Below are 21,748 nucleotides of genomic sequence, written 5' to 3' on the forward strand. Positions count from 1 at the left end.
TGGTCTGGCAGGGTTTCAGCCTTTACAGTGCTCAACAAGCACAAGCACCAATGTGTGGCTGTAACCCATAAAAGCAGCCTGAGAAGGTGCCAGAACAAGAATACAAACACTTCACAGCCAACAGTGTGCTGCTCTACAGATTTAACATTACTTAAAAATTCCTTACCACTTCTACTTCATCATTAACAGCTTTGGGGATGTTGAGTCTTCTTTTTGTTGTTGTTGTTGAATTAAAGTGGCTGGATGTTTGACTTGAGGGGAAACCCAACAGTAGAAATTAATTACAATTCTTAAAGTAGGTGGTTTGAGAAAGATGAAAAAAACCCTGTGCTACAAGAAAAGATATTTTGCCCAGCTACAACATAACATCTAAACCAAACCCATTTTTCTTCCTGAATGGAACAAAACAGGTTCTGAAGAATGAAATTTATGCGAGACGCTCAGATATAACAAACCCTCTTTCTTGACACAAAAATGAATACATCTAAGGATGACTCAGTATTACCTGAACTTTATCTACCAGCAATCCATTTTCTGTAGAATGCTACTTCATTTTCCAGAAGAAAAATTTTTAACAAATTTCTTCCCTCTGCCCCCTTGATTTTCAGCATATAAATGTCATAGCATTATGTATCTAACTTCTACTATCATTAGATTTCCACTATAGGAATAATTTTAATGCTAAAGGATTTTCTTTTGATAAAGCAGAGACTACGAATAGACAACAGGTAAGATGCTGAAAACAGAGCATGTGTACCTGGTATGACTAGGTTCCCACTGATTTTAGCAATTTGTAAGACAGGACTGTGATCCTTCTGCGTGTATCCAAGAAATGTAGCAGAGTGGAAACTTAATGGTTCTTTCCTAGTCAGAGAACCTTGTTAAGTTTCCAAAGTCTGCTGGTGAAAGAAGCACTGACGCAATATTGCACATATGAGGGAACAGAATACAAAGTGTATATAAACATTTGCTATGTATTGGACATATTTTCAAACAGCCGTGTGCATCAACAGTTTTTTCCTGAAATAAAGTTTGATTATACTGACCAATAAAGAGGTCTGCTGCTTAAAAGCTCTCTTCCTATTTTTTTTAGATTTAAGAAACATTGATAAACAGACCAGCTGGTGGGTGGCAGACAAATGAAGAGCATCATCATCTTGTAAAACTAGTGCCTACATACCTCTGAAGCCTGGCACTCATATAATTTCCAGTAATGTAACCTGTTTGCCATTTATTTTCCAATTTCTTCACAAGTCAGCCTCTTAAGAAAAAAAACCCAAGCAGTTGTACCCCTTTACAACTTTGACATAGGCTTCCAAAAGCCTGAGTGAAATAACTCATCACACTTGGGGGTCCTTGCCACTTCCAGACCTCTCTCACTTTACAGCAGTGAAGTCACACATACAGAGGTGTCAGTGGGGGTCAAAGCCAGCAACACAGACTAACCCCTTCAGACTGCCCCCAGAGGGCCCCATACAGGAAGATTTATGTAATGAGAAGAATGTCAATTTAAAAAGGTGTTCCACAGATAAAAGAGTAGCTCTATTCAACCCATAGAGGATGACCAATTCAACAGGAAAAGTCAGTTACTCCTTTAATTGTAAGGCAGACTAAAAATCAACAACTCTATCAAAACTGAGAACAGTTGAATCCAAAAATCTCAAGCAGTATTTCCTTTCATTAACACAAACCAAGCATAGTCTGAAAGAATATTAATTTATTTCTTTCAAACACATCATTTTTAAGGCACCCTGAAGGTGTCCTTTCATGATTTTATAAAACCTAAAATTATTAAAACCTTTCAAAACACAGACTCACTCAGGAAACTGTGTGTTCTTCTCATAATTCCTGAAGTCAGTGGTACTTTAATAATAGCCTGTCAACTGCAAAATGACAGCAATTTCATAAATGAAGAATGGGCTTAGAGATATACTATGTTTATGAATTTACTTTGGTTGTCACTCAAATATTATTATTATAAGAAATGAGAAAACTGAAGTCAATTGATCCAAAAGAGACTAATTTCACAAATAAAGTGTTTGGAACAATACAGACACTAATAATTTTAGTGTCCAGTTTTGCTCTGCATCTCTCTAACCTTCAAGTTACTGAAAAAAATTTAATTACCTATGAAACATGTCCTGCATTTATTAGAGTGACTTACAACAGATATACTTGGGTAAGTAAAAGAAAAGACAAAATTTGCAAGGGAAAATAGAGTATAGACATTTTAAAAGATTTGTTTTAAAGTATTCAACTTCAAAAGTGGTGCTTTGAGAAAAAGCTTATGAGCAGCACCAAGATGCACAATTTTTATGTTTCTTATAGTATGTTTTGTTTTTAACATTGATGACTTTTTGAAAGTTGACATTTCTATTGTATAATACAAATGTATAAAGATAACAAGTAGGTGACTATGCATAAGATAAAAAACCCAATACTTTTGGAACCCGATTCTGCAAAGGTCTGGGAATGTTCCTAACTCAAAAACACAAGCAGCCACCACAATGAAAAAATGTGCAAAACCAGTTCTTAATATTTTTACATACTTTCTTCCAAATTGCTATATGTACCAATTGTATATTAAATACATGAAAGTATATGAAATTTTTATTTGTCTTTAGTAATTAAATTCAGCAAATTGGCAACCAAATCAAAGCCACTGTATAAACTTACAGGCACTAGTAGGGAGCAGTATTTAGCAGGCATGATGGAAGTATCGAATTATGGGAAAAAGCTGACTGAAGAAAGGGACTTTGACTACAGATTCAGTGGATTCTTTGGAAAATGTAGGAGGAGGTTGTGCTCTGCTTCATTTCACCAAATTCTCAAATTTTATTTCTATGGTAAAATATAGTTGTTTGTTTGGTTCTTTTCCCACAGACTTGGTAACTTAGGATGACCTTGAAGGGGTAATCACCATTTTGCCTTTTAGCCAGCCCTTACTTCCACCAATGTATGTATTTAAAAACTGCAACATGTACTGCAGCCAAATGCATGTAGATCAGTATATTGGGAATAATTACTTACAAGAGTATATTTCAAATTTACTGCAAAAAATACTCTAAGTTGAATTTTATGTTTAGCTTTACTTGTCTGTCTGCTTAAATAACCAGTGAGTTAGAACCAGATAACAGCAGCTTTTAGAGATGTTACTGCAGAAAATGAAAACCAAACAAAATCCCAACAACAAAACCACCCAACCAAACCCCAACAATCAATCAAACAAACAAACAAACAAAAAAAATCCCACTCCACCTTACTGTCTTTTAGTGCTATGAGAAAGGAGTAAATGAGAGAAAAATTGTTTTAGGACACATACAGTATTCGATGAGAATATTAATCCTATTTATTAGTGTGAAGGTAAGAACTTGTGCTGACTTCCATTGCTACTATTTCATTGTTTTTTCACTTTCAAGCTTTACTGGATTCCTACAGCATTTTGAAAAGGGCATGGATTTGAAATGAAGAATGTTTCTGCATGACCTGAACAATAGATTCTGAAAAAATTATTTAATCCAAAATCAACATTTGGAAGCTATCTTGACTCAGGAGTGACCCACAATAACTGGAAAGCTTAAGATTTTTCACAGTTCAAAGTAAAGGCTTTTAATATTTTTGAATTACTTCAACTGCTGAAAAAGCCCAACACTAATTTCATCCACACATCAATAAAGTTTAAGTGTTTCATTAAATTTAAATTGCTATTCGTTGTGTAAAGAAATTTTAAGCTAATGAAATGTTTTTTATTACAATGGATCTGCTGTACTGTTAGAAGTCGATCATATTTTCCCACTTAAAAAGTAAGAGTTCAAGGGCTTGATAACTTGGCTACTGAGAGAATATGCTCCAGGCTGAATTTTGTATAGAAGTTTTGTATAGAGAAAGTTGAGGCTTTTTGTTACACTAGAATTTTTAACTTAAAAACACGCACACACCCTTGGGCAGAAAGTGTTATGAAGTACTGAGGAGACAGATATTTTCCACTGTGCTAGTAGGATTCTGCAAGTCTATCCAGTTGCAAGGTTCATTTTGGAGACTATTTGCATCAGTGTTTTAAAAATGTTAAAAACTTCAGCATCCTTAACTACTGCATACCTTCAGAAAATAATAGGTTTTGACTACTCCTCTTTCATCTTGATATGAGTAATGTTTTATGTTTGACCACAGAACCCTTAGGCAAGACTTCAAACCATAACCAACAATGTGAACTGACCAGTGGGTTCACTACGGGCATCAAGGTTTTTGGACCTCCTTTGCTGAGTAGTCTGGGGCAAATTCCAGATGTTTTAAGATGATTGTTTGCATCTGCACAGAGGTAGTGTAATGTTATATTTCATATGACCCTTGAAGAATTTCCACCACAAGATACTAAGCACCTTTATCAGGAAGGAGAGATCAGTCATTGTTATGGATTGCTTCTAATGAGCACCTACATGCTAAAGGTTAACAAGATAAAACCATTCTCTAAGCTCAACAGTGTGAATTATAGGAACTACACAGGCAGCTCCATGCACAGAAAAGTCTGGAAATTTTAATAGAGCTGAGTTTATCTGGACCAATACCAAAGTTTTAACTTGGGACTTTCCTTCTAAATATCACACACAAATCTTTGATCCTTTATAATTTGAGCTAGAGGACTATGACTTAGCTACAAACACCAGCAAACCAACCTCTTCTACAGATCAACCTTAAATGGGAGCCACATTCACTCACCTATGAATAAGTGACACCATCACAATTAGGTTTCCCAAATATTAATCATGATCTGTAAACGCTTCTTGATCTCACAGTGCTCCCATGCATACTGTCTTCTGAAACTGTGATGATAACCCCTGTATGATCTGGATAAAGATTGCCAGAGGGACTTGGGAACAGTTCTGGGCAGAAGAGAGCAGTCACAAGATCTTTTACCAGCTAACACTACCTAATTGCATATTCTGAGAGAAAGAGTGAAGTGCCTACAATTAGCATACCTGTGGAAATAAATCTTTGAAGGAAGAGAATGAATCCAAGCAAAAAAGCCTAGCTAGGAACTCCAGAACAGATCTGAACCCATAGTTTGGGACTACAGGTAATTTTACTTTCCATGTGACTTACTTTCCCCACTCCACTAGTTTCATTACACCTCAGTTTGTTAAAGATTGCCACAGAGATTACCTTGAGCATTACAAAGATAATAAGAATTCTGGTTTCTAAGAGTAACAATTGAAGGAGGAGTCTAACACAGCTCAAACACCTCATTCACATCCAAGGTTTGAATTTATTTTGGCTTATAACCCAACTAGTAATGAAATAAAACCAAGTAGTAGTAATAGTGACTATTGACTTGAAGTTCTAAGCTTTTTGACCTATGATTTTCTCAAACCTCCCTCACCTCCCTAGTCCTCAGTTCTGACTTCTAAACCCATCTAAACCAAGCCCATTGAGCTCTTCCTCTCACACACTTCCAGCCATTCATTTCTGCTCAGCTATCTAACCTGCAAACCCAACCTGTCTGTGCTCCAAAACTCTTCTCTGCATCATTCCATAACATTGGGGCACCCAACAAATTCAGTAAATCAGACAGAAAACATAAAGATGCCATTTGTGCCTATTAAAGGCAACATAAACATAAAAGCATTCACTGTGCCAACAAGCTAGACCATGGAGTATTGTTTTGTTGATGACACAATTTATTACTACTTTTGTTTTATGGAAAGGGTTGAGACAGCACAAAACTTGTGTGGATGTACCCTCATTCATGCTTGCAAATAAGAAGTGCTGGAAGAGGGGGAAAAAATGCTTGCCCTTTCTCCTCTATGTGTTATCATTGATTCCTATCTCCAATTAGCTTTATGCTTTGAGCAATGCAGGGATTAGATTCTATTACTAAAGACAGTTATAAAGATACTAAATTATATTAGAAGACCTTGTGTTTCTCTCAAAGAGTTTGCTTGAGGGGCTAGAAAAATTAAGGTCATCTTGTAATAAAATCAAAAACAAACAAAACAAAGGTTGCTGACATCAACATGTGTCCTCACAGAGGTTGACTGTATAAACAAGAAAATGCTGAACTGATGACAAGTATCACACAACTTCCTACAACTGGCTAGACAACAGAAGAGACTTGTGAGTTGTCAGACATGCCTGATAAGTAAATCCTCTGAAGTTACAAGAACTATAATCTCATTCAGGTATTAGAGTGACTTGTCATACCATCAGTTAGAACAGGTATGTGAGCAGACATAATTCTCAAGCTACAAGGCTAAGCTGCTGTCTGACCAAGGAATCACAGCAAGAGTCTATTTCAGGCATACAAGGATTTTGCACTCATGTGCTTCCCATCCCTAAAGCAATATAAATGAAGTCTCATTTAGATCTTCAAACTTTTCAAATGAGACAGACTCTTTTCCCAAATACATTCTTTTCCTTTTAAAAATACACCTTTAAAAAAAACCAAAAACAGTCAAAATATGCTGAACAATTAATTTTATAGTTTAAGAAGAATGCAGGTTTTCCAACTTTTAATGAAAATACCCAAAGATAAAATGCTTTTGGAGCTTAATTCATGAAGCTTAACAGTCTTTAGCAAGGCATAGACACAGAGTCAAATGCCACAAGGTATCCTAGCAAAAAGTTTTACAGGTAAAGCCAAAGAGAAGCTGGAAGAGTGATGGATAGCAGTCTAGTAAACAACTACTGGTAGGCTTAATAGCAGAAAATGCCCTAAATCAGAACTGTGAGTGAGGGAGAACATGTGAAAAGCAAGAGGAAGCATAAGGTATAAACCAGATAAGATGTAGATAAACTCCACTGGATGTGGAATCTAGAGGATGTTGAGACCAGCGAACAAAAACTTGAATCAAAATTTGCAGCAGAAAATCTTGCATGCAAGAAACTGGAGAAGCACAAGAAGATATTTAATAAAAAGTCAACAAACAAGTGCAATTTAGTGTGTAGCAAGTAGGAAAATGTGATGTCTCTCCAGGACAGTTTCTAATGGGATTTCTATAAAAGTCAGAAATTAAAGGTAATGTGTTGGCAGAAACTACAGGAAGCTGAAGAGCCATTGTCTTCTTCTGTTCTCATCTTTTGCAAGGACAACGTGCACTCCATTTCACCGGCTAGAACAATCCTTAATATTTTAAATTTTATATATACCTACATATATATATATAAATGTATTATACAATATTATATAAAATAAATTAATATATAGTATTATGTAGATATAATGTATATATTTAAATTAAATATTCAAACCAATATAATATGACAATACAGTGTTCTTAGAAGCGAGAAATAGAATGAAACCTAAATATCTCAAAGTGAAATTAAAGGAAAATTTCAGGCTAAAATGAAATGACACGAATGAAGGTACTTGAAATTTTTGCTTATGTTTCAAGCAGCAAATTAATTTTTCACAAAAAATTGCAAGGCTACAATATGAAGGCCCTTGACTTCACACTCTTAGTACATGATTCTACTCTGAAGAATTATGTGTAGCAAAACAAATTCAAGAACTGTAGTCATTCAATGCATGGATTGTTGCACTTGCTGATTGAATGGGTCATTTAAGGATGAATGAATTCAACTCATCCTAATACAAATTTGATTGTTATATAGTTGATATTTCCTTACCAGAAGCACAAAACCATCAATTTACTAATGTATGTTGCAAGAGCAGTTACCTTGAATGAAAACCAGCATATTTTAACTGGACTATTTAAAGACTGCTGTGTCTAAGAATCTTCTTGTGTCATAAACAAACTACTAGCATTTTGTAACAAAAGCCCCCAAACTGACGAGTCCTTTAGCAACTTCATTTGCCAGTACAGAATACTTTTTTCCCTTAACATTATATGCAACAGACCTGCAAAACATTGTTTTCTTCCTGTTCACATACATGGCACATTATATCCCTGCATCAAAAATAACAGAATTTGGCCTTATTAAAGCATAAAAATTCAGACAATTCCTAAAGACAGGATATCAACACTTTGAGGAGTGTTGGAGTTCAAAATTATCTACCTGATGTACGTATGATAATTCTGAAGCAATTTTTTTAAACGTTTGGGAGAAATTGAAAGGGTTACAGAGATTTCAAACAAAACTATTTTGTACATTTCAGTCAAAAAGTAATTGCTTATTTCTAGCAAAAAAAAAAAAAAAAAGAAAGAAAAAGAAAATGATTTGTACTATATCCAAATGTTTTTAAGATGTAAATGCACTTGTCATCTTTCATGTAAGCAGGGTGCTAGTGCCCCAAATTAAACAAAAGAAGAAAAGTTAGGGTTGACAAGTATGTCGCTGCGTAACTACAAATTAAATATGCCTTTTGATATTTAATTTTTAACTGTTGAGTACCTTTTCATCAGGCTATTGCCATTAGAAGTTTTTTATTAGATTATTAAATTAGACAAATAACAGATAAAAAGATGTGACAAGTATAAAAAAATCTGATTTAGCAGATCTGACGCACATAATCTTTTACTGCGATAGCGGCATTTCATATATTTCAAATGTTTTAAAAATGATCTCTTAACACACCAAAGAGGAAGAAATTCAGATATAACTTGACTATATTCAATTTATGCCAAGTACAGAATGAATATCTCAAAACCACAATCACCTTTCAGTTGAAAGTGCAAAATCACCTCAAACTTTCAAAGCAACATGAAATTTTAAACACAACCCCTACCCCCCAATATCTGACAATACAAGTGAAACACAGAAGATACATATTTAAAAGAGATTGTCAGAATAGCAGCTGAAAATCTGTATGCTTGTGAACTCTGAGTGAATGTTGGCTAGACTGCACAGCAGCCAGTATTTAAAAAGTAAATTATGAAGAGATATCACCATTATCTGAATTGTTCAGAAAAATAAATGAACATCTACCTTTTGTGTGGTAAACAAATCTTCACTTACTACAGTCTTACAGAAATTAATATAGTAATTGCATATGTAAAGAAATTAAATATAATCAAACTTGCCATATCACCCCATTCACTCTCCAAAAGTCTATAGCCTTGCAAGTGAAGATCAATTTTTTAAATAAAAAAAAGAATGTAAAAATAAAAATAAAAAAGCTGCCTAAGTTTGTCACACGACTAAGACACAACTTATGCTTTTCAAACTAGAAATAAAAAACCCACAACAAAACACAATTTACTCCTTAAAAAGAGATGCATGAACAGGAAGAAAACCTCCCCCATGCATGTTAAACTATCAGATCGATCAGTATTCACCAAAAAAACTATCTAAACACATACTTGGCCACTGATTAACACTATGTTTCCTATTGTTCCTTTCATCTTTTCTAATTGTGTTAATAATATAGAATAAATTAGAACAATATTTCAAACAAGAGAAAAGAACTTAATGAGATTTCACTGCTGCAGCATGTTAACATTGAAGTCTGTCTTGTAAAGACTCAGAAGTCTACATTGAAATTAAAGTGAAAAACTTAAATTAGTTATTTATTAACAATAAATCCAATAAAGTTAATAAAACTGCTGTCTAATAACAGCAGTCACACCTTAGATCAAAATAAAGAGCCAAATATAAAATCACTTTGTGCACAAGCACTGACATTCAGATCTTTCATACTGAAAAGCGCATGGATGTTGAAAAACTAACAGTAAATATTTTAGCACGTAGGCTAAATGAAAATTTGCCCCATGCAAACAATTTATCCCTTTTTATATTTAAGACTATAACAAAAAGCATATGTATAAGAAAATATCTGATAATTACAGGATAATTGCCTAAACGAGCAAGGCATAAGCTACTTTCACACTGACAGAAACATGATACCATATTTGAATAATATATATTTTTCAAAGCTCGCACTAAAGGCAAGCCTCTTAATTTTATTCTAAATTCTTCTTCAGAACTGTTGACTTAATACAGTTTTTCTCATTCTTGTATCTTCCTATGAATTTTACAATGCAAGAAATTGTTGTCTCCAGTACTTACAGCCAGATGCCTGCAGAGCTGCCAATGATAAATAGTATCAATGTTTTTGGATAAGATTTTTTTGAATGTTCTAAAATTTACAAGACTTTAGCTAGTCAAATTAACCATGAATGTTCAAACTGACAGGATTCAAAGAAGATATTTTAAATATAAAGACAAAAACGCTTAAGTGAATTATTTATGACATAGCAAACTGTGGACAGAAACCCACCTGCACCTTTTTTCCCCACCCAGATTATGCTTCACTCACTTCTCAAATTCTGTAATAGCTCAGGATAGATTTTGTATTTGTATCAGTTCCACTTAATACAAAAACCAGCTGTATTTCCAAATCAACTGTCATTTTATGAAGCAAGTCAAGTGTACTCATGTGGGAAAAGAATATTATTTAAAGATGGAATTACAAATTATTGCATTTGTATAGTTTTTCTTTGTGCATAATTTTTAGAGATATGGAAAAGAAAACAAACAAAAAACCAGACTGGAACAGAGAAAATTCGCTTACTGCATTGGTCTACATGGCTGAACAAAAATATTGGCAATAAATACATGAAATTTCTGTACAGGAAATTTATGTGGATTTGATTCATTTTGCTGATTATGTAGACCTTGACTTTTGAAGCTTTGATCCTCAAAAAGAACGTTGATAACACTGTCAAGGAAAAACATTTTGGCAATTGCTGTGTTACCCAGTGGTATTACCTGCGTATAGAATTGCCTGTAGAGATACTTCAAGTATACAGTAATTCATACATAACTTCTGTAAGCTGTGCAAAGAATGTAATCAGTAATATTAATAAAATGTGATCCCTAGAGAATAAAAGTGCAAGATTGAGGGAATTTTTTAAATTACACAGCAGTCTCTGGTATGCTCACTTGTCTAGTGAGTATCAGATTTCTCTGTCCTTTTACTTGCACTTCAAGCTTGTCTCTTGCTTGAAGAATTCTGTGGAATCCATTTATATTTTTAAATTAAAATGGATTAATTCTATTTCATTTCATTTCTAAATCCTATCCTAATTTAAGTTTTTAACTTGCTCATCCAGTCCTGGTTTCCCACCTTGCTCCACCTCCACTCCTTTCTTGATATCAATCTTCATCATAAGCTTTTTGTTCAGTCTCTCTCGCATTATTTACATTATTTCCTATCTCAGCATTAGCATTCTCCCCTGAATAATTCCATCTACCCAAAAGCATTACTTTCAGTAGTCCATATCAGGTGTCCTCTGCAGAGAACTGTTCAGAAACAGCTGTAGTCTTGAAGCTCTGGACTGGAAAGGAAATTCACCACTAGAAAATTCTTGAATCTTGTTCCTAACCAAACAATGAGTATTTTCATACACACATTTTCAAAAGTGTCCTTTGCAGAATGTGTCATGGCATAAACATGCCCCCAGTTCTGGTCAGATTTTCAGTGGCCAGATGGCTTGAAAGTTTCCGACTGAATCAGAGAAGCTATTTGCTTTTTTCTTATCTTTTACATATGAGCAAATTGAGGTTTTGACCCCTTCTTTCTCTTTAGAAAAAGAACTGTTCATGTCAAAATTCACCTTTTTACTATCATCATTAGTACTATTTGAAAGCTGATACAGAAATAGCACGTAAAAAAAACCCTTAATACATAACTAACATACATAACTTAATGCCAAACTCCAATGTCCTGGCAATTATCCAGTAAGAATGCAACATTACATATCACTGATAGCACCACTCAAGAGCACAACTGAGGCTTAAATAGTTTGTCTTGCCATTCATTTTTCTTTTTTTTTTTTTTAATTTTTTAAATTAAGGCTTTGAAAGTCAAAATCCAAACCAGGAAAATGAAACAAATCCAATTTTTACATTTTGCAGCAATAAAGATTACTGAAAACAGATAATAATTTCCAATATATGATTTTTTCTTAACAAATCTGGATGTCACTCTTTAACAAGTCCTTCAGTGAACAGTGTGTTTGACTCAAGTTAGACCCACTCCCAGTCATATGTATGCTATTTCAGTTTAATAAAGTAGGTATTTTTCAATGTTGTTGGAGATTAAGTGTAACATAGAGCTTTGTTTGTTCTGGGTTTTTCTAATAGGAAAATAAAAAAGATACCATGTCTACTGCAGTATTAACTGCATTGTTCAGATTATGTATATTTTCTCAATTAAAACTTTGCAGTACAATTTAAAGTTGTTTGTAAATACCATTTATTGAAAAAAATCAATAGGGGTCTTGGGTGATCTTTTACTTCTTTTGATTAAATACTGGAAAAAATCTGATTCTCATTTTCTGCACAAAGAGACTTTTTTTTATCCAGTCTTTTCCAATAATGAAGTTTCTCTACCTTCATGAAAAGGTTATCCATTAATCACTTAATAATTTTATCTTCAGAGCACCAAATATTTCCAGGGTCAATGAACTGTTGCTACAATTAAACAAACTGAAGGTCCTCAAAGATACTCTTGGCCGGACTAGAGTCAATCTTCTTCCTAGGGGCTTGTATATTACTGTATTTACTATGAGAATGTTGAAGATGCATCCACGACCCAGGTGCTGCTGAGCAATGCTTACACTAATGTTGCAGCACATGTTTATTTCATTTTATTCAGTTTATTGTTATAATGGTTTGTTCCTATGTTCCCCTATGTTTTCCCCAGCTGGTCTGTTCCCAAGTTGTATCCACCCCTGAAACTACCTTATATGGCATTCTCCGCCCCTTTTTCCTGCACCTTCCTTGTCAGTCTTACCCTGGTCCAACCCCTAGTTGTTCCACCCCTTTGGAAATCCCCTATTACTCCATGTCCCTCACCCTGCTCCCCACATTGATGCAACCCTGTAAGACCCTGCCTTCCACTCTTCCCCAAGGGACCCTTCATCCATCCATTGTTTTTACCCACCCCCTGATCTGCCCCCGTATTTAATCCCAAGCACAGCACTGCTCAGGGTTCTTTGTCCCTGAATCCTCCAGCCACAGTAAACCCTTTGGAACCTCAGAAACAGAGAGCCTCCCTCGCCTCCTTTACCCAGTCCTCAACATGGGCCACACCGAAGAGCTACTCAGTCTTAAGGTCCTTCCTCCAGGAAATCCCACCCTGGAGCAGTTCACCACATCTGGCATGGTGCTGCTGTGCCTCCGAAGGGCTACCTGGGCTCCGGTAGCCTCTGTCAGTTGGCGCCCAACGTGGGGCATAAACCCACAGCCCTGAGATTAAGAGTGTCATGCTGCCTTGCCAAGGAGTGGGTGGAGATCCATGACAATCTGGGAAGGGACACAGCTAGGCAGCTTTCCCTGATGCCAAAGGTTATTCCATACCATATGGTGTCATGCTCAGTATATAAACTAGGGGGAAAGCTGTCTGGGGATGGGCTGGGCATTGGTTACTTAGTGGTGAGTGACTGTTTTTCATTTGCATCACTTGTTTTTTTTTCTTCTTCCTTGTGGTTTATTGATCTCTTGGTTATTTTCATTAAAATTTATCATTGTTATTTTATTTCAAGTATTAAACTGTCCTTATCTCAACACACGTATTTTTATTACTTTTACCCTTCTTATTTTTTCCCTCATTCCACCAGGGCAGGAGGGGAGTGTGACAGCAGCTGTGTGATGCTTAGTTACTGGTCGATGTTAAATTGTGACACATTTATACCAGTAGTCAACAAAGTACATTTGACAGAGGTTAATTAATCGAAAAGGTAATTAATGATTAAGGTGGAGAAGCACAAAAGTCTCTCCATGTTCCTTTTTAACATGTCTAGCTTGGGGACTAACAAAAAAATCCCTAACAACTTTTCTACTATTTTGAATTGGCCAACATTATGAAGTGTAATCCTGAAGAGGTGTCTCTCATATTCACTGTCCTCACCTAAATGTTTGCCACGAAGTTACAAAGTATATTAAACCAACAACAAATTGGATAACAAGAAGGCTAAGGCCTACCTGTATTAGAAATGCAATATTCCCTTTACCAGAGAAAAGACTATAGAATAATCCTAAAGGCAATGTGAGCCTAGCAAGTAGATGCCAATGCACTAGATCAAGAAATGAATATATAAAAAGCTGACACAATGTCTTTGTCTTGATTAGCTGGTGGGAATCCAAATATGTCAAGTGAAAACATACTTCAAATATGATGACAGGTTATGTATTATTCAGATACGCTTTTGAATGTGCAACATGAGTATCTAAGTTATTTCTGCAGTATGTTGAATCACAGTGTATATTCTGAGCACAAAAGTAGTAACAAGAGATGGAACAGACACTTGTCTAAAGTAATAAACTCTAAGAAACTTTTGCTTTTGAGCAAACAAGCACTTGCAGCTCTGGATTCACAGATTACCAGTGTGCCTCTTGTAATTACTTCCATATCAAATTTTTAAGTACCACAGAATTTTTACTAAGTCTGCTGCATACAACTCCATCAAAAAATCAAAACAAGAATGTACAGATTGATTAGGATAAGATCACCTTCAAAATACCGTGTACTATGTCACTACAACTAATTTCTACTTGGTATTAACCAGGCATTCATGTGGTAAGGGATTTAAATGTATCAATTTTACATAACAAAAATTATGTGTTCAAAGGACCTAAGGGTTCACAATATTCACTACTGCAAAAAAAGAGAAGGCAGACTCATTTATATATTATGCCTCCGCAAAACGTAGGATATTAAAAACAGCTATATAATGACTAACATCTCAGTCATTTTAAACACCTTATACTGCCCTTCGATGGTTTAACATTCTTTGCTGAACTACTGTTATAATACACATTTTCTCATAATTTTACCTTTTGAGAACTGTAATTACGTCTATTATCAAAGTAGCCAGATTCTATTGGAAAATATCCCAATCTACCTCAATGAATTTCATAAGAAAATAGCAAAGATGGCTTTTATAATTCTTTCTATTATATACGAGCAATGAAGCAAAATAATCACAAAAAACAAGTATTAAAGAGATTATCAATAATGAAAGCAGCTTTAATCATTTGGGGGTATTTGAAAAACGATTTAGGAATTAGGTAAAGTCTATGAGAAAGAACTCATAATGAGAACATGTCAAAAGTTAAAAACACAGACTAGAAAGAAGTTTTTAATTGTACAGTATGTTTTAGCTCCTATCAATCACTGTTAAAATCATTTGAGTTTAATAAGCAGATATTTACCTGTTGGAATGAGACAATCTTTCCAATCAAAATATCCTGCATAAATGCCAGGTTCTAATGACCCAACTATTGGATCTGCCTTGAATTCAATGTACATTTCAAACAGTCTTTGATCCAGCTCTTTCAAGGATTCCATACTAACCTAAAAAATTAAACAAAAAAAAGGAAAGAGAAAGAACATAATAAATAGTCATTAACTAAAAGAATTTAATCACATAACCAAAAAATTTCCTCATGTCTTCTTTAATTTCAGCAAAAAGCAGTGATTACTGACACATTTCAATTCATAATTATGTATACAAAAACCTAAGAATTTCCATATTACCTGTCCATCCTACCCAGTATAATTTTTTTTTCCTGATCGTATTCAGTAATAGACACTTTCATGAAAAATACAAGAAATGTCTAAGCAGGCAGATAATTCAGTAACTGTCTACTGGCATGTTTTTTTCCCCAGCATGTCAGGAGGTCTTTATCTTGCAAAGTAAACAACAGAATTTTGTGAAAGCTTAAAAATATATCCAGAAAAATTTCCATCCTTAAACATGAAGATTTTTGTATAATACTTTAGATTTATCAATTTTAATTTTAAAAATTCTCACTATATTAAAAAGAATGTTATTCATTTAGAAGCCTCTGTCTTCTGAAACTGAACCTATGGACTTCCCCTCTCTACTTCAACAAACATCTGTACAATAGAAACAGAAGCTGCAGCTCATTAACATCTGCAAAACCCTTCCCTTTAACAGCTCTCCATGTGTTTTTTCATAATTCACACAACTTAGCCACACTGAAAGCTAAGAGGATACAGACAGTTTGTTCACCATATCTGAACAACTTTAAATTTTTTACAAGGTTTTTTATTAAACATAGGTATCCCCTGTAATTATAGCTTCTACAATGATTCTATAACATAATGCATATCATAAAATGTTTAAGTAGAACACCAGTATCTAAACATAGTAATGGATGCAAAATGTAAATAAAATGAAATGAAAATTAAGATCAAAATCTCACGTGACTTCTGCTGATATATATTTACTTATTTATAAATAAGAGCTTAAGCAACACAAAAATAAAGCTTTTAAAATAGTGTTCATTTTCCTCAACAATTAGGGGAAAAGGCACACACATGCACCCACACACCCACACGTGTATATGAATAATAATTTTCAGAAGTAAAGGCGTGTAAAAATGAGGTCTGCTTTAAAAGCAGGTCTCTAGATTAGACTGGGAATTTAGACAAAGAAAATACTTCCTCTCTAAGGATTGAATACTGCAAACTGTAAAATAAGGGTTGAAGCTTATTCACTAGAGGGATGTCTCAAAATTGTGCTCTACTCTGGTATGCCTACATTGTTAAATGAAGAGAAAAAGGAATTGCAATATTTGAGTCAGGAACAGAAGCAGAAGCTTTTGGGAAGATTACAAGTGTAGGGGAAAACAGTTGTTATTGAGGTCAAACTGTTGTTAGGAAAGTTGGGATGGTGAAGTTGGTGTTCAGACACAAGACACACCACAACTTTCCTGCTTTTCTAGGTGATGAACCTCCTTTAATTTGTCACAAGAGGATCTCTATCCCAAAGGAAAGCTTTCTATAAGGCATAAGAAGATCAAGGTTATTTTCTTCCCCTTTTCCTTCTACCTGACTGCTTATTTTGAAAAAGAATACATTAAAAAAGGTACAGAAATCTCCCTCTTTTTTTCCTCTTACACAAGTTTCAAGACATTTTTTACTTCAATTTCTTCTCATTAGGGAGAATAACAACCCTTAGACCATTCCTATTTAGCTTTGAACTAGAGGGAAAAGTAAGTTTGAGTGCAAAGTCCCAGCAAATATGTAGCCATTCAAAGAATCTGTGAAACAACTGCTTCAATGTTCCTCAGTGAAGTGTTACAGATTTAAGTAATTCCACCTTCCGTTTTTGCAGTCATTCAGTACAAAAGATCATCTGCACATTCAATGCAGGTTTTTTTCCTTCATGCAAGTTCTTTTCAGTGTGTTTCAAGTTCAATACACAATTAAGATAGTGGTAACCTGGTTTTTCAGGTGGTGGAAAGGTTGCAAGAAAGAATGAACAATTAAGCTGAAAGTAATTTTGAACACAGGATTGAGGGAAGGAAGCAGAACAGAATTCCTTAACATCCACTGTGTATACTCATTTTCCTGACCCTCAAGTGGGCTAAATGCTTACAAAAATATACAATTCTCACATTGCTGTCTTTCTGCTATGAACATCCCTGTGACTAGAGTTTTCAATTCTTGCATTAAAACCATTTTGAGCTTCTACCTTTTGATATTATCTAATTATCAGCACTGTGGAAACAATTTTATTCAGAAGCTTAATCAATAAACTGGATGAATTTTATAGGATACATCTTTTTTTCTACTTTGTAAATTACTAAACTGATGATAAGTTGAATTAAAGAATCTTCACAGAGAAGAACAAGAGTCATGAGTATGTGCCAAGGTAGCATGTGCTAAAAGCACAGTATAATGTTCGGCTGCTTTATGTAATTTTGCATTTGGCACACTAAGAAAAAAAAAAATTGAAATAACAATATAGAATGTAAGGAAATGTTCTTGGCTACCATTTATAATTTTGTACTTCAGAATATTAGATAATAATGATTTCCCTACTAACAAAGGCAACTTCAAAAAAAACAGCCCAGTGTATGAACAGATAATTTTTTACTAAAACAAACTATCAAATTCACTTTAAAATTAAATTTATAAAGCTGACAGAATTTAAAAGTATAATTTAGTTTCAGTCTTTTCAGATAAAAGCTATTTTTTAAAAAACTGCCAATTCTTTATTGCAACTTTTTAATATAATATTTAAATAAATTAAAAACTTTCAAAAGTTTAGGCGACAGAACAAAATACTGAAACAATCAACCTACCCCTCTAAACATCTGTGAGCTTCCATCCTCATTTAAAATTAATAAAGGGCTCAAAAATTGTCCTCTTATGATGACTATCTGATTATCCAAATCCCTCCAGCATCACACCCACTGATGTGTCCCATACTTGCAGTATTGCACCAGTCACAGTTTTCAAAGGGTTAACACAGACTGGAAATCCATCTGCCATTTCAACATCTGAATTTGGTAATTTATAAACATATCAAAATTGTAGTGGCACTACTTTGATGTGGCTGTGCAAGGCAGGGTGTCGAACCCATATTAACAGATGTCTTAGCTGCTTCCAGCTGTACCAGGCTCAACTCTCAGCAGCAAAAAATGGCAATATCCAGAGTAATCTTCTACACTGTACTAATCATACAAATCATAGCAATCCCTTTGAAATGCTATTCAAAACTACTTAGTCTGTAGAAATTGAAGCAACATTCAGGCATAATGGGACTAAGGATGTACTACACAGCTGAACAATCAGTTTGAGTGAAATACTGTACTCTGTACTGGAAAAGATAACATTTTACTTCCAACCAACAAGTATTTCTGTAAATAAACTAACTTTATGGTCCTAAGGATTAAGTCACAACATTTCTCATAAGAAGTGATTAATCTTTACAAAAAGGCAGGAAAATGAGACAGCTACTGCCACCCACTTTGACATTTTCGTTCTTTGAAAAAGAAAAAACAACAAAAAACCCCCCAAAACACAACAAAAAAACCATGAACTAGTTTACGAACAAGAGCTATCAGTAATGCAGATTTCCAGATGAAATAATTTATCATGTATATTCCTGAGATAACAATCTTTTACTTTCTGCATTGAGAGAACACAGTGACATTAAACAGCTTTACTAAGAAATCTGATAAGCTCTGCCATTGAATACACAAGTCCTGAAAAAGAGCTCACATTTTCTATACTGGCTACTTAAGCCCTGTATGAACACACAGGATCATATTCTTGTTGTTGTGCCCAACTAATGCTTCCAGTCCCACCCATTTGTGGAAGGCTCACCCAGGAGTCATTTTGGATGTTTGGACACTTGCACCTAACTTTTCACTGAAGGTAAACCAAATAAAAATCTTCAAGCAATGATGCTTCATTCCAGTGCTCTCACTTACTTGAGTTATTTTATCAACACCTTGGAAGCCATGTTTCTCAAAATGTTCAGCTATATTTAGGAAGGTATGACGTTCCAGGTAACGGCAGTTACTGAGTGCAATTAAAAGTCTCTGCTCCTAAAATGTAAGAGAAGGAAGAGCATAACAGTGGAAAAAAGTATCAGCATAAACAACACTGTAAATGTATACAGAATATTTTACTGACTCTCTGTGCACAATAAGCATTCTCATAAATAAAGTAGGGTTTACAACTACTTTTGTCAATAAACTACTGAGAACTGAATGAGTATCAGGTGTGATGTTGAACAAGATGCTTCTTTTTATAGGATCCAGAGCATTCATTGGAATAGTTGTGACTAATACAGAACTGTGGTTAAGGCTTCTTTACAAAAATTAGGTTTGGACAGCTTTCCAGGAAGCTGTTTCTGGATTTTACTTTGTTTCAAGAAATATACTAAGAATTATGACCATCATAAAATCAACTGAAGATCATCTTCACTTTTCCATGAAGCTGGCTAAAACACGGGAAGCAGGTACTGAACAAATGCACTCACCAACTCTAAAATACTAGAAGGTTCTCAACTACATTATATAATTTCAGCAGTTTGAAGAAATGCTAGGTAGTTATAACTTATGTCCATCCTTCAACATATCTTTTAACTACAAGGGAGTCAAATACATTCTGGAGTCGAGATACCACAATTGCCTTTCCTTGATCTTGATATAGTAAGATATAGTTTCCAAACAAAGAACCAAACAAGACAGAGCTATTATTTAAATAGATTGGGTCTTCCCTCTTCCCCTCTCCTTCTTTTAATTTCAAACTATTTTTCTTCCTCAGATGAAAGTCAAAAATCAACTGAGAAAATATTTTGAAAATAAAATTATTTGACAGTAAAGTCACCATAACAGCACTGATCTGATTAAAAATGATATTGGTTTTCAGACCCAGAACTCCTGACAGTTTTGTATTTCAGTAATACAATGACTAAGACTGAGAGTTGCCTTCTACTTTAAGTTATAATCAGGCAGTAAGCAGTCCCTTCGAAAAAGAGAATTAAAAAAATACAGACACCAATCTTACTCCAATCACTCACTTTCTCTGTTCTCATACAAGAAAGAGAAGACAAAATGTCTTGTGATTTACGTAAGAAAAGGATGCCATGGAACCATGGAAGCCAAACACAATTATGACTACTTTTTTTTTTTTTTAAGTGTTTGTACCTATGACATATAGAAAGAAGCCCCAGACAGAAGTCAATAATTAATCTCAAATCTATGTGTTGCAAGAATAAAATTATATAAAGAACTAGTTTTTATAGTCTACAATTTGGAAACTTGCTCCAATTTGGCAATCTTTGATTCTTTATTGCAACAGAAATGCTTATTGATCTTGTAAATTAGGCAAAGCTGGGCTTCTGACAACACTTAAAACCTGCACTAAGGAATATTAATTTTACAAGAGGTTCTCAGTAGGTTTCTTGCAGGTAAAACCTACACTTTTTTATCAGCTGCTTAAATGGAAGAAAGTACATTTACCAAAGTGACAAGAATATTAGAAATCTTTTTCCACCTTCCTAAAAACCCAGAAGCAAACAAATCAAGAAAATAACCAATACTTATTCTCAGTAAATTTTCAGGGGGAAACTGTATTCCTGAATATCTGTATCTCTGTGGGTTTAAAAAAGTAACTAATAATCAGACTGATTCTAATCTAAGACAAGATCATAAATCAAAAGTAAAATCCTCAGCTGACTTAACACCAGTGCTATTTTCACTGATTTCTGTGATGCCATTTTAGTTTCTGAGGACCCACTTTCAAAAATCACTTTCACAAGTTATCTTAACATGGTACACTAAGATACCATAAAAAACAGTGTTTTCAACAAGAGAAATACCTGCAAAAAAACCCCCCAATATTTACAATATTGCAACAATAAAAAAGAGCCACATTCTTGTATCTTTGAGAAGTATTTTCACATCAGCTTTTAGATATAGAAGCCAAACTTACTGAAGAAAGACTCGATTCTTCATGAATGCTTCCAAACAAATCTGGAGATGAAACATCAACTGAAAGACTAGGAACATTGTTTAAAAAGTAAGTATATACAAAAGTGTAGTGCTTTTAATACATGAAAAAAAAATTAGACATGGTGTGGTGGATTCAAATCAAGAGGAATGAATGCAATCGTGTTTCAACCCCCCCCCCCCTTAGACCAGAAAACAAAGCAGCCCACATTGTTCTGTTTTCCCAAGATGCTCACAAAGCCTGCACATGGAGCTTGGTGGTCTGATAGTACTATTCTACCTACAGACCTTTCCTTTCCTTCCTAAAGCATTTTTCAATTTCTCTGTTTTGCCATAGATTCTGTTTTTACACCTATCCAGACAATGGTCATCTGAATAGGAAGAAAAAGAAATTTCATTAAAATCAGAATTAATTTGCCCTTTCCAATGCACATTGCTGTATTTGTCAAGGCTCTCTCTTTTCATAAATGTTTGTTCCTCCTGGAAGCTCAGGCTACTCTGACTTGTTTTAGTTTCTAAAATAAGTAGCTCATAAGCATATATTGAACAAACAACTTTCATGAATTTA

The 21,748-nt window shown here is 34.4% G+C and overlaps 1 protein-coding gene across 2 annotated transcripts in view; it reads right to left on the bottom strand.

The window, feature by feature from the left end:
• The window catches only part of EXOC2 (exocyst complex component 2), a 125,250-nt gene that overhangs the window by 21,079 nt on the left and 82,423 nt on the right, over positions 1-21,748 (bottom strand). For both annotated transcript variants that reach the window (XM_079300979.1, XM_079300980.1), the window contains exons 21-23: positions 21,164-21,230; positions 19,153-19,269; positions 15,115-15,256 (exon numbers count right to left, since the gene is read on the bottom strand). In XM_079300979.1, the coding sequence (XP_079157105.1) occupies positions 15,115-15,256; positions 19,153-19,269; positions 21,164-21,230 (326 nt within the window). The remainder of the gene's footprint in view (positions 1-15,114; positions 15,257-19,152; positions 19,270-21,163; positions 21,231-21,748) is intronic.

This window comes from Erithacus rubecula (assembly GCF_903797595.1).
Source record: "Erithacus rubecula genome assembly, chromosome: 3".
Classification (NCBI taxonomy): domain Eukaryota; kingdom Metazoa; phylum Chordata; class Aves; order Passeriformes; family Muscicapidae; genus Erithacus; species Erithacus rubecula.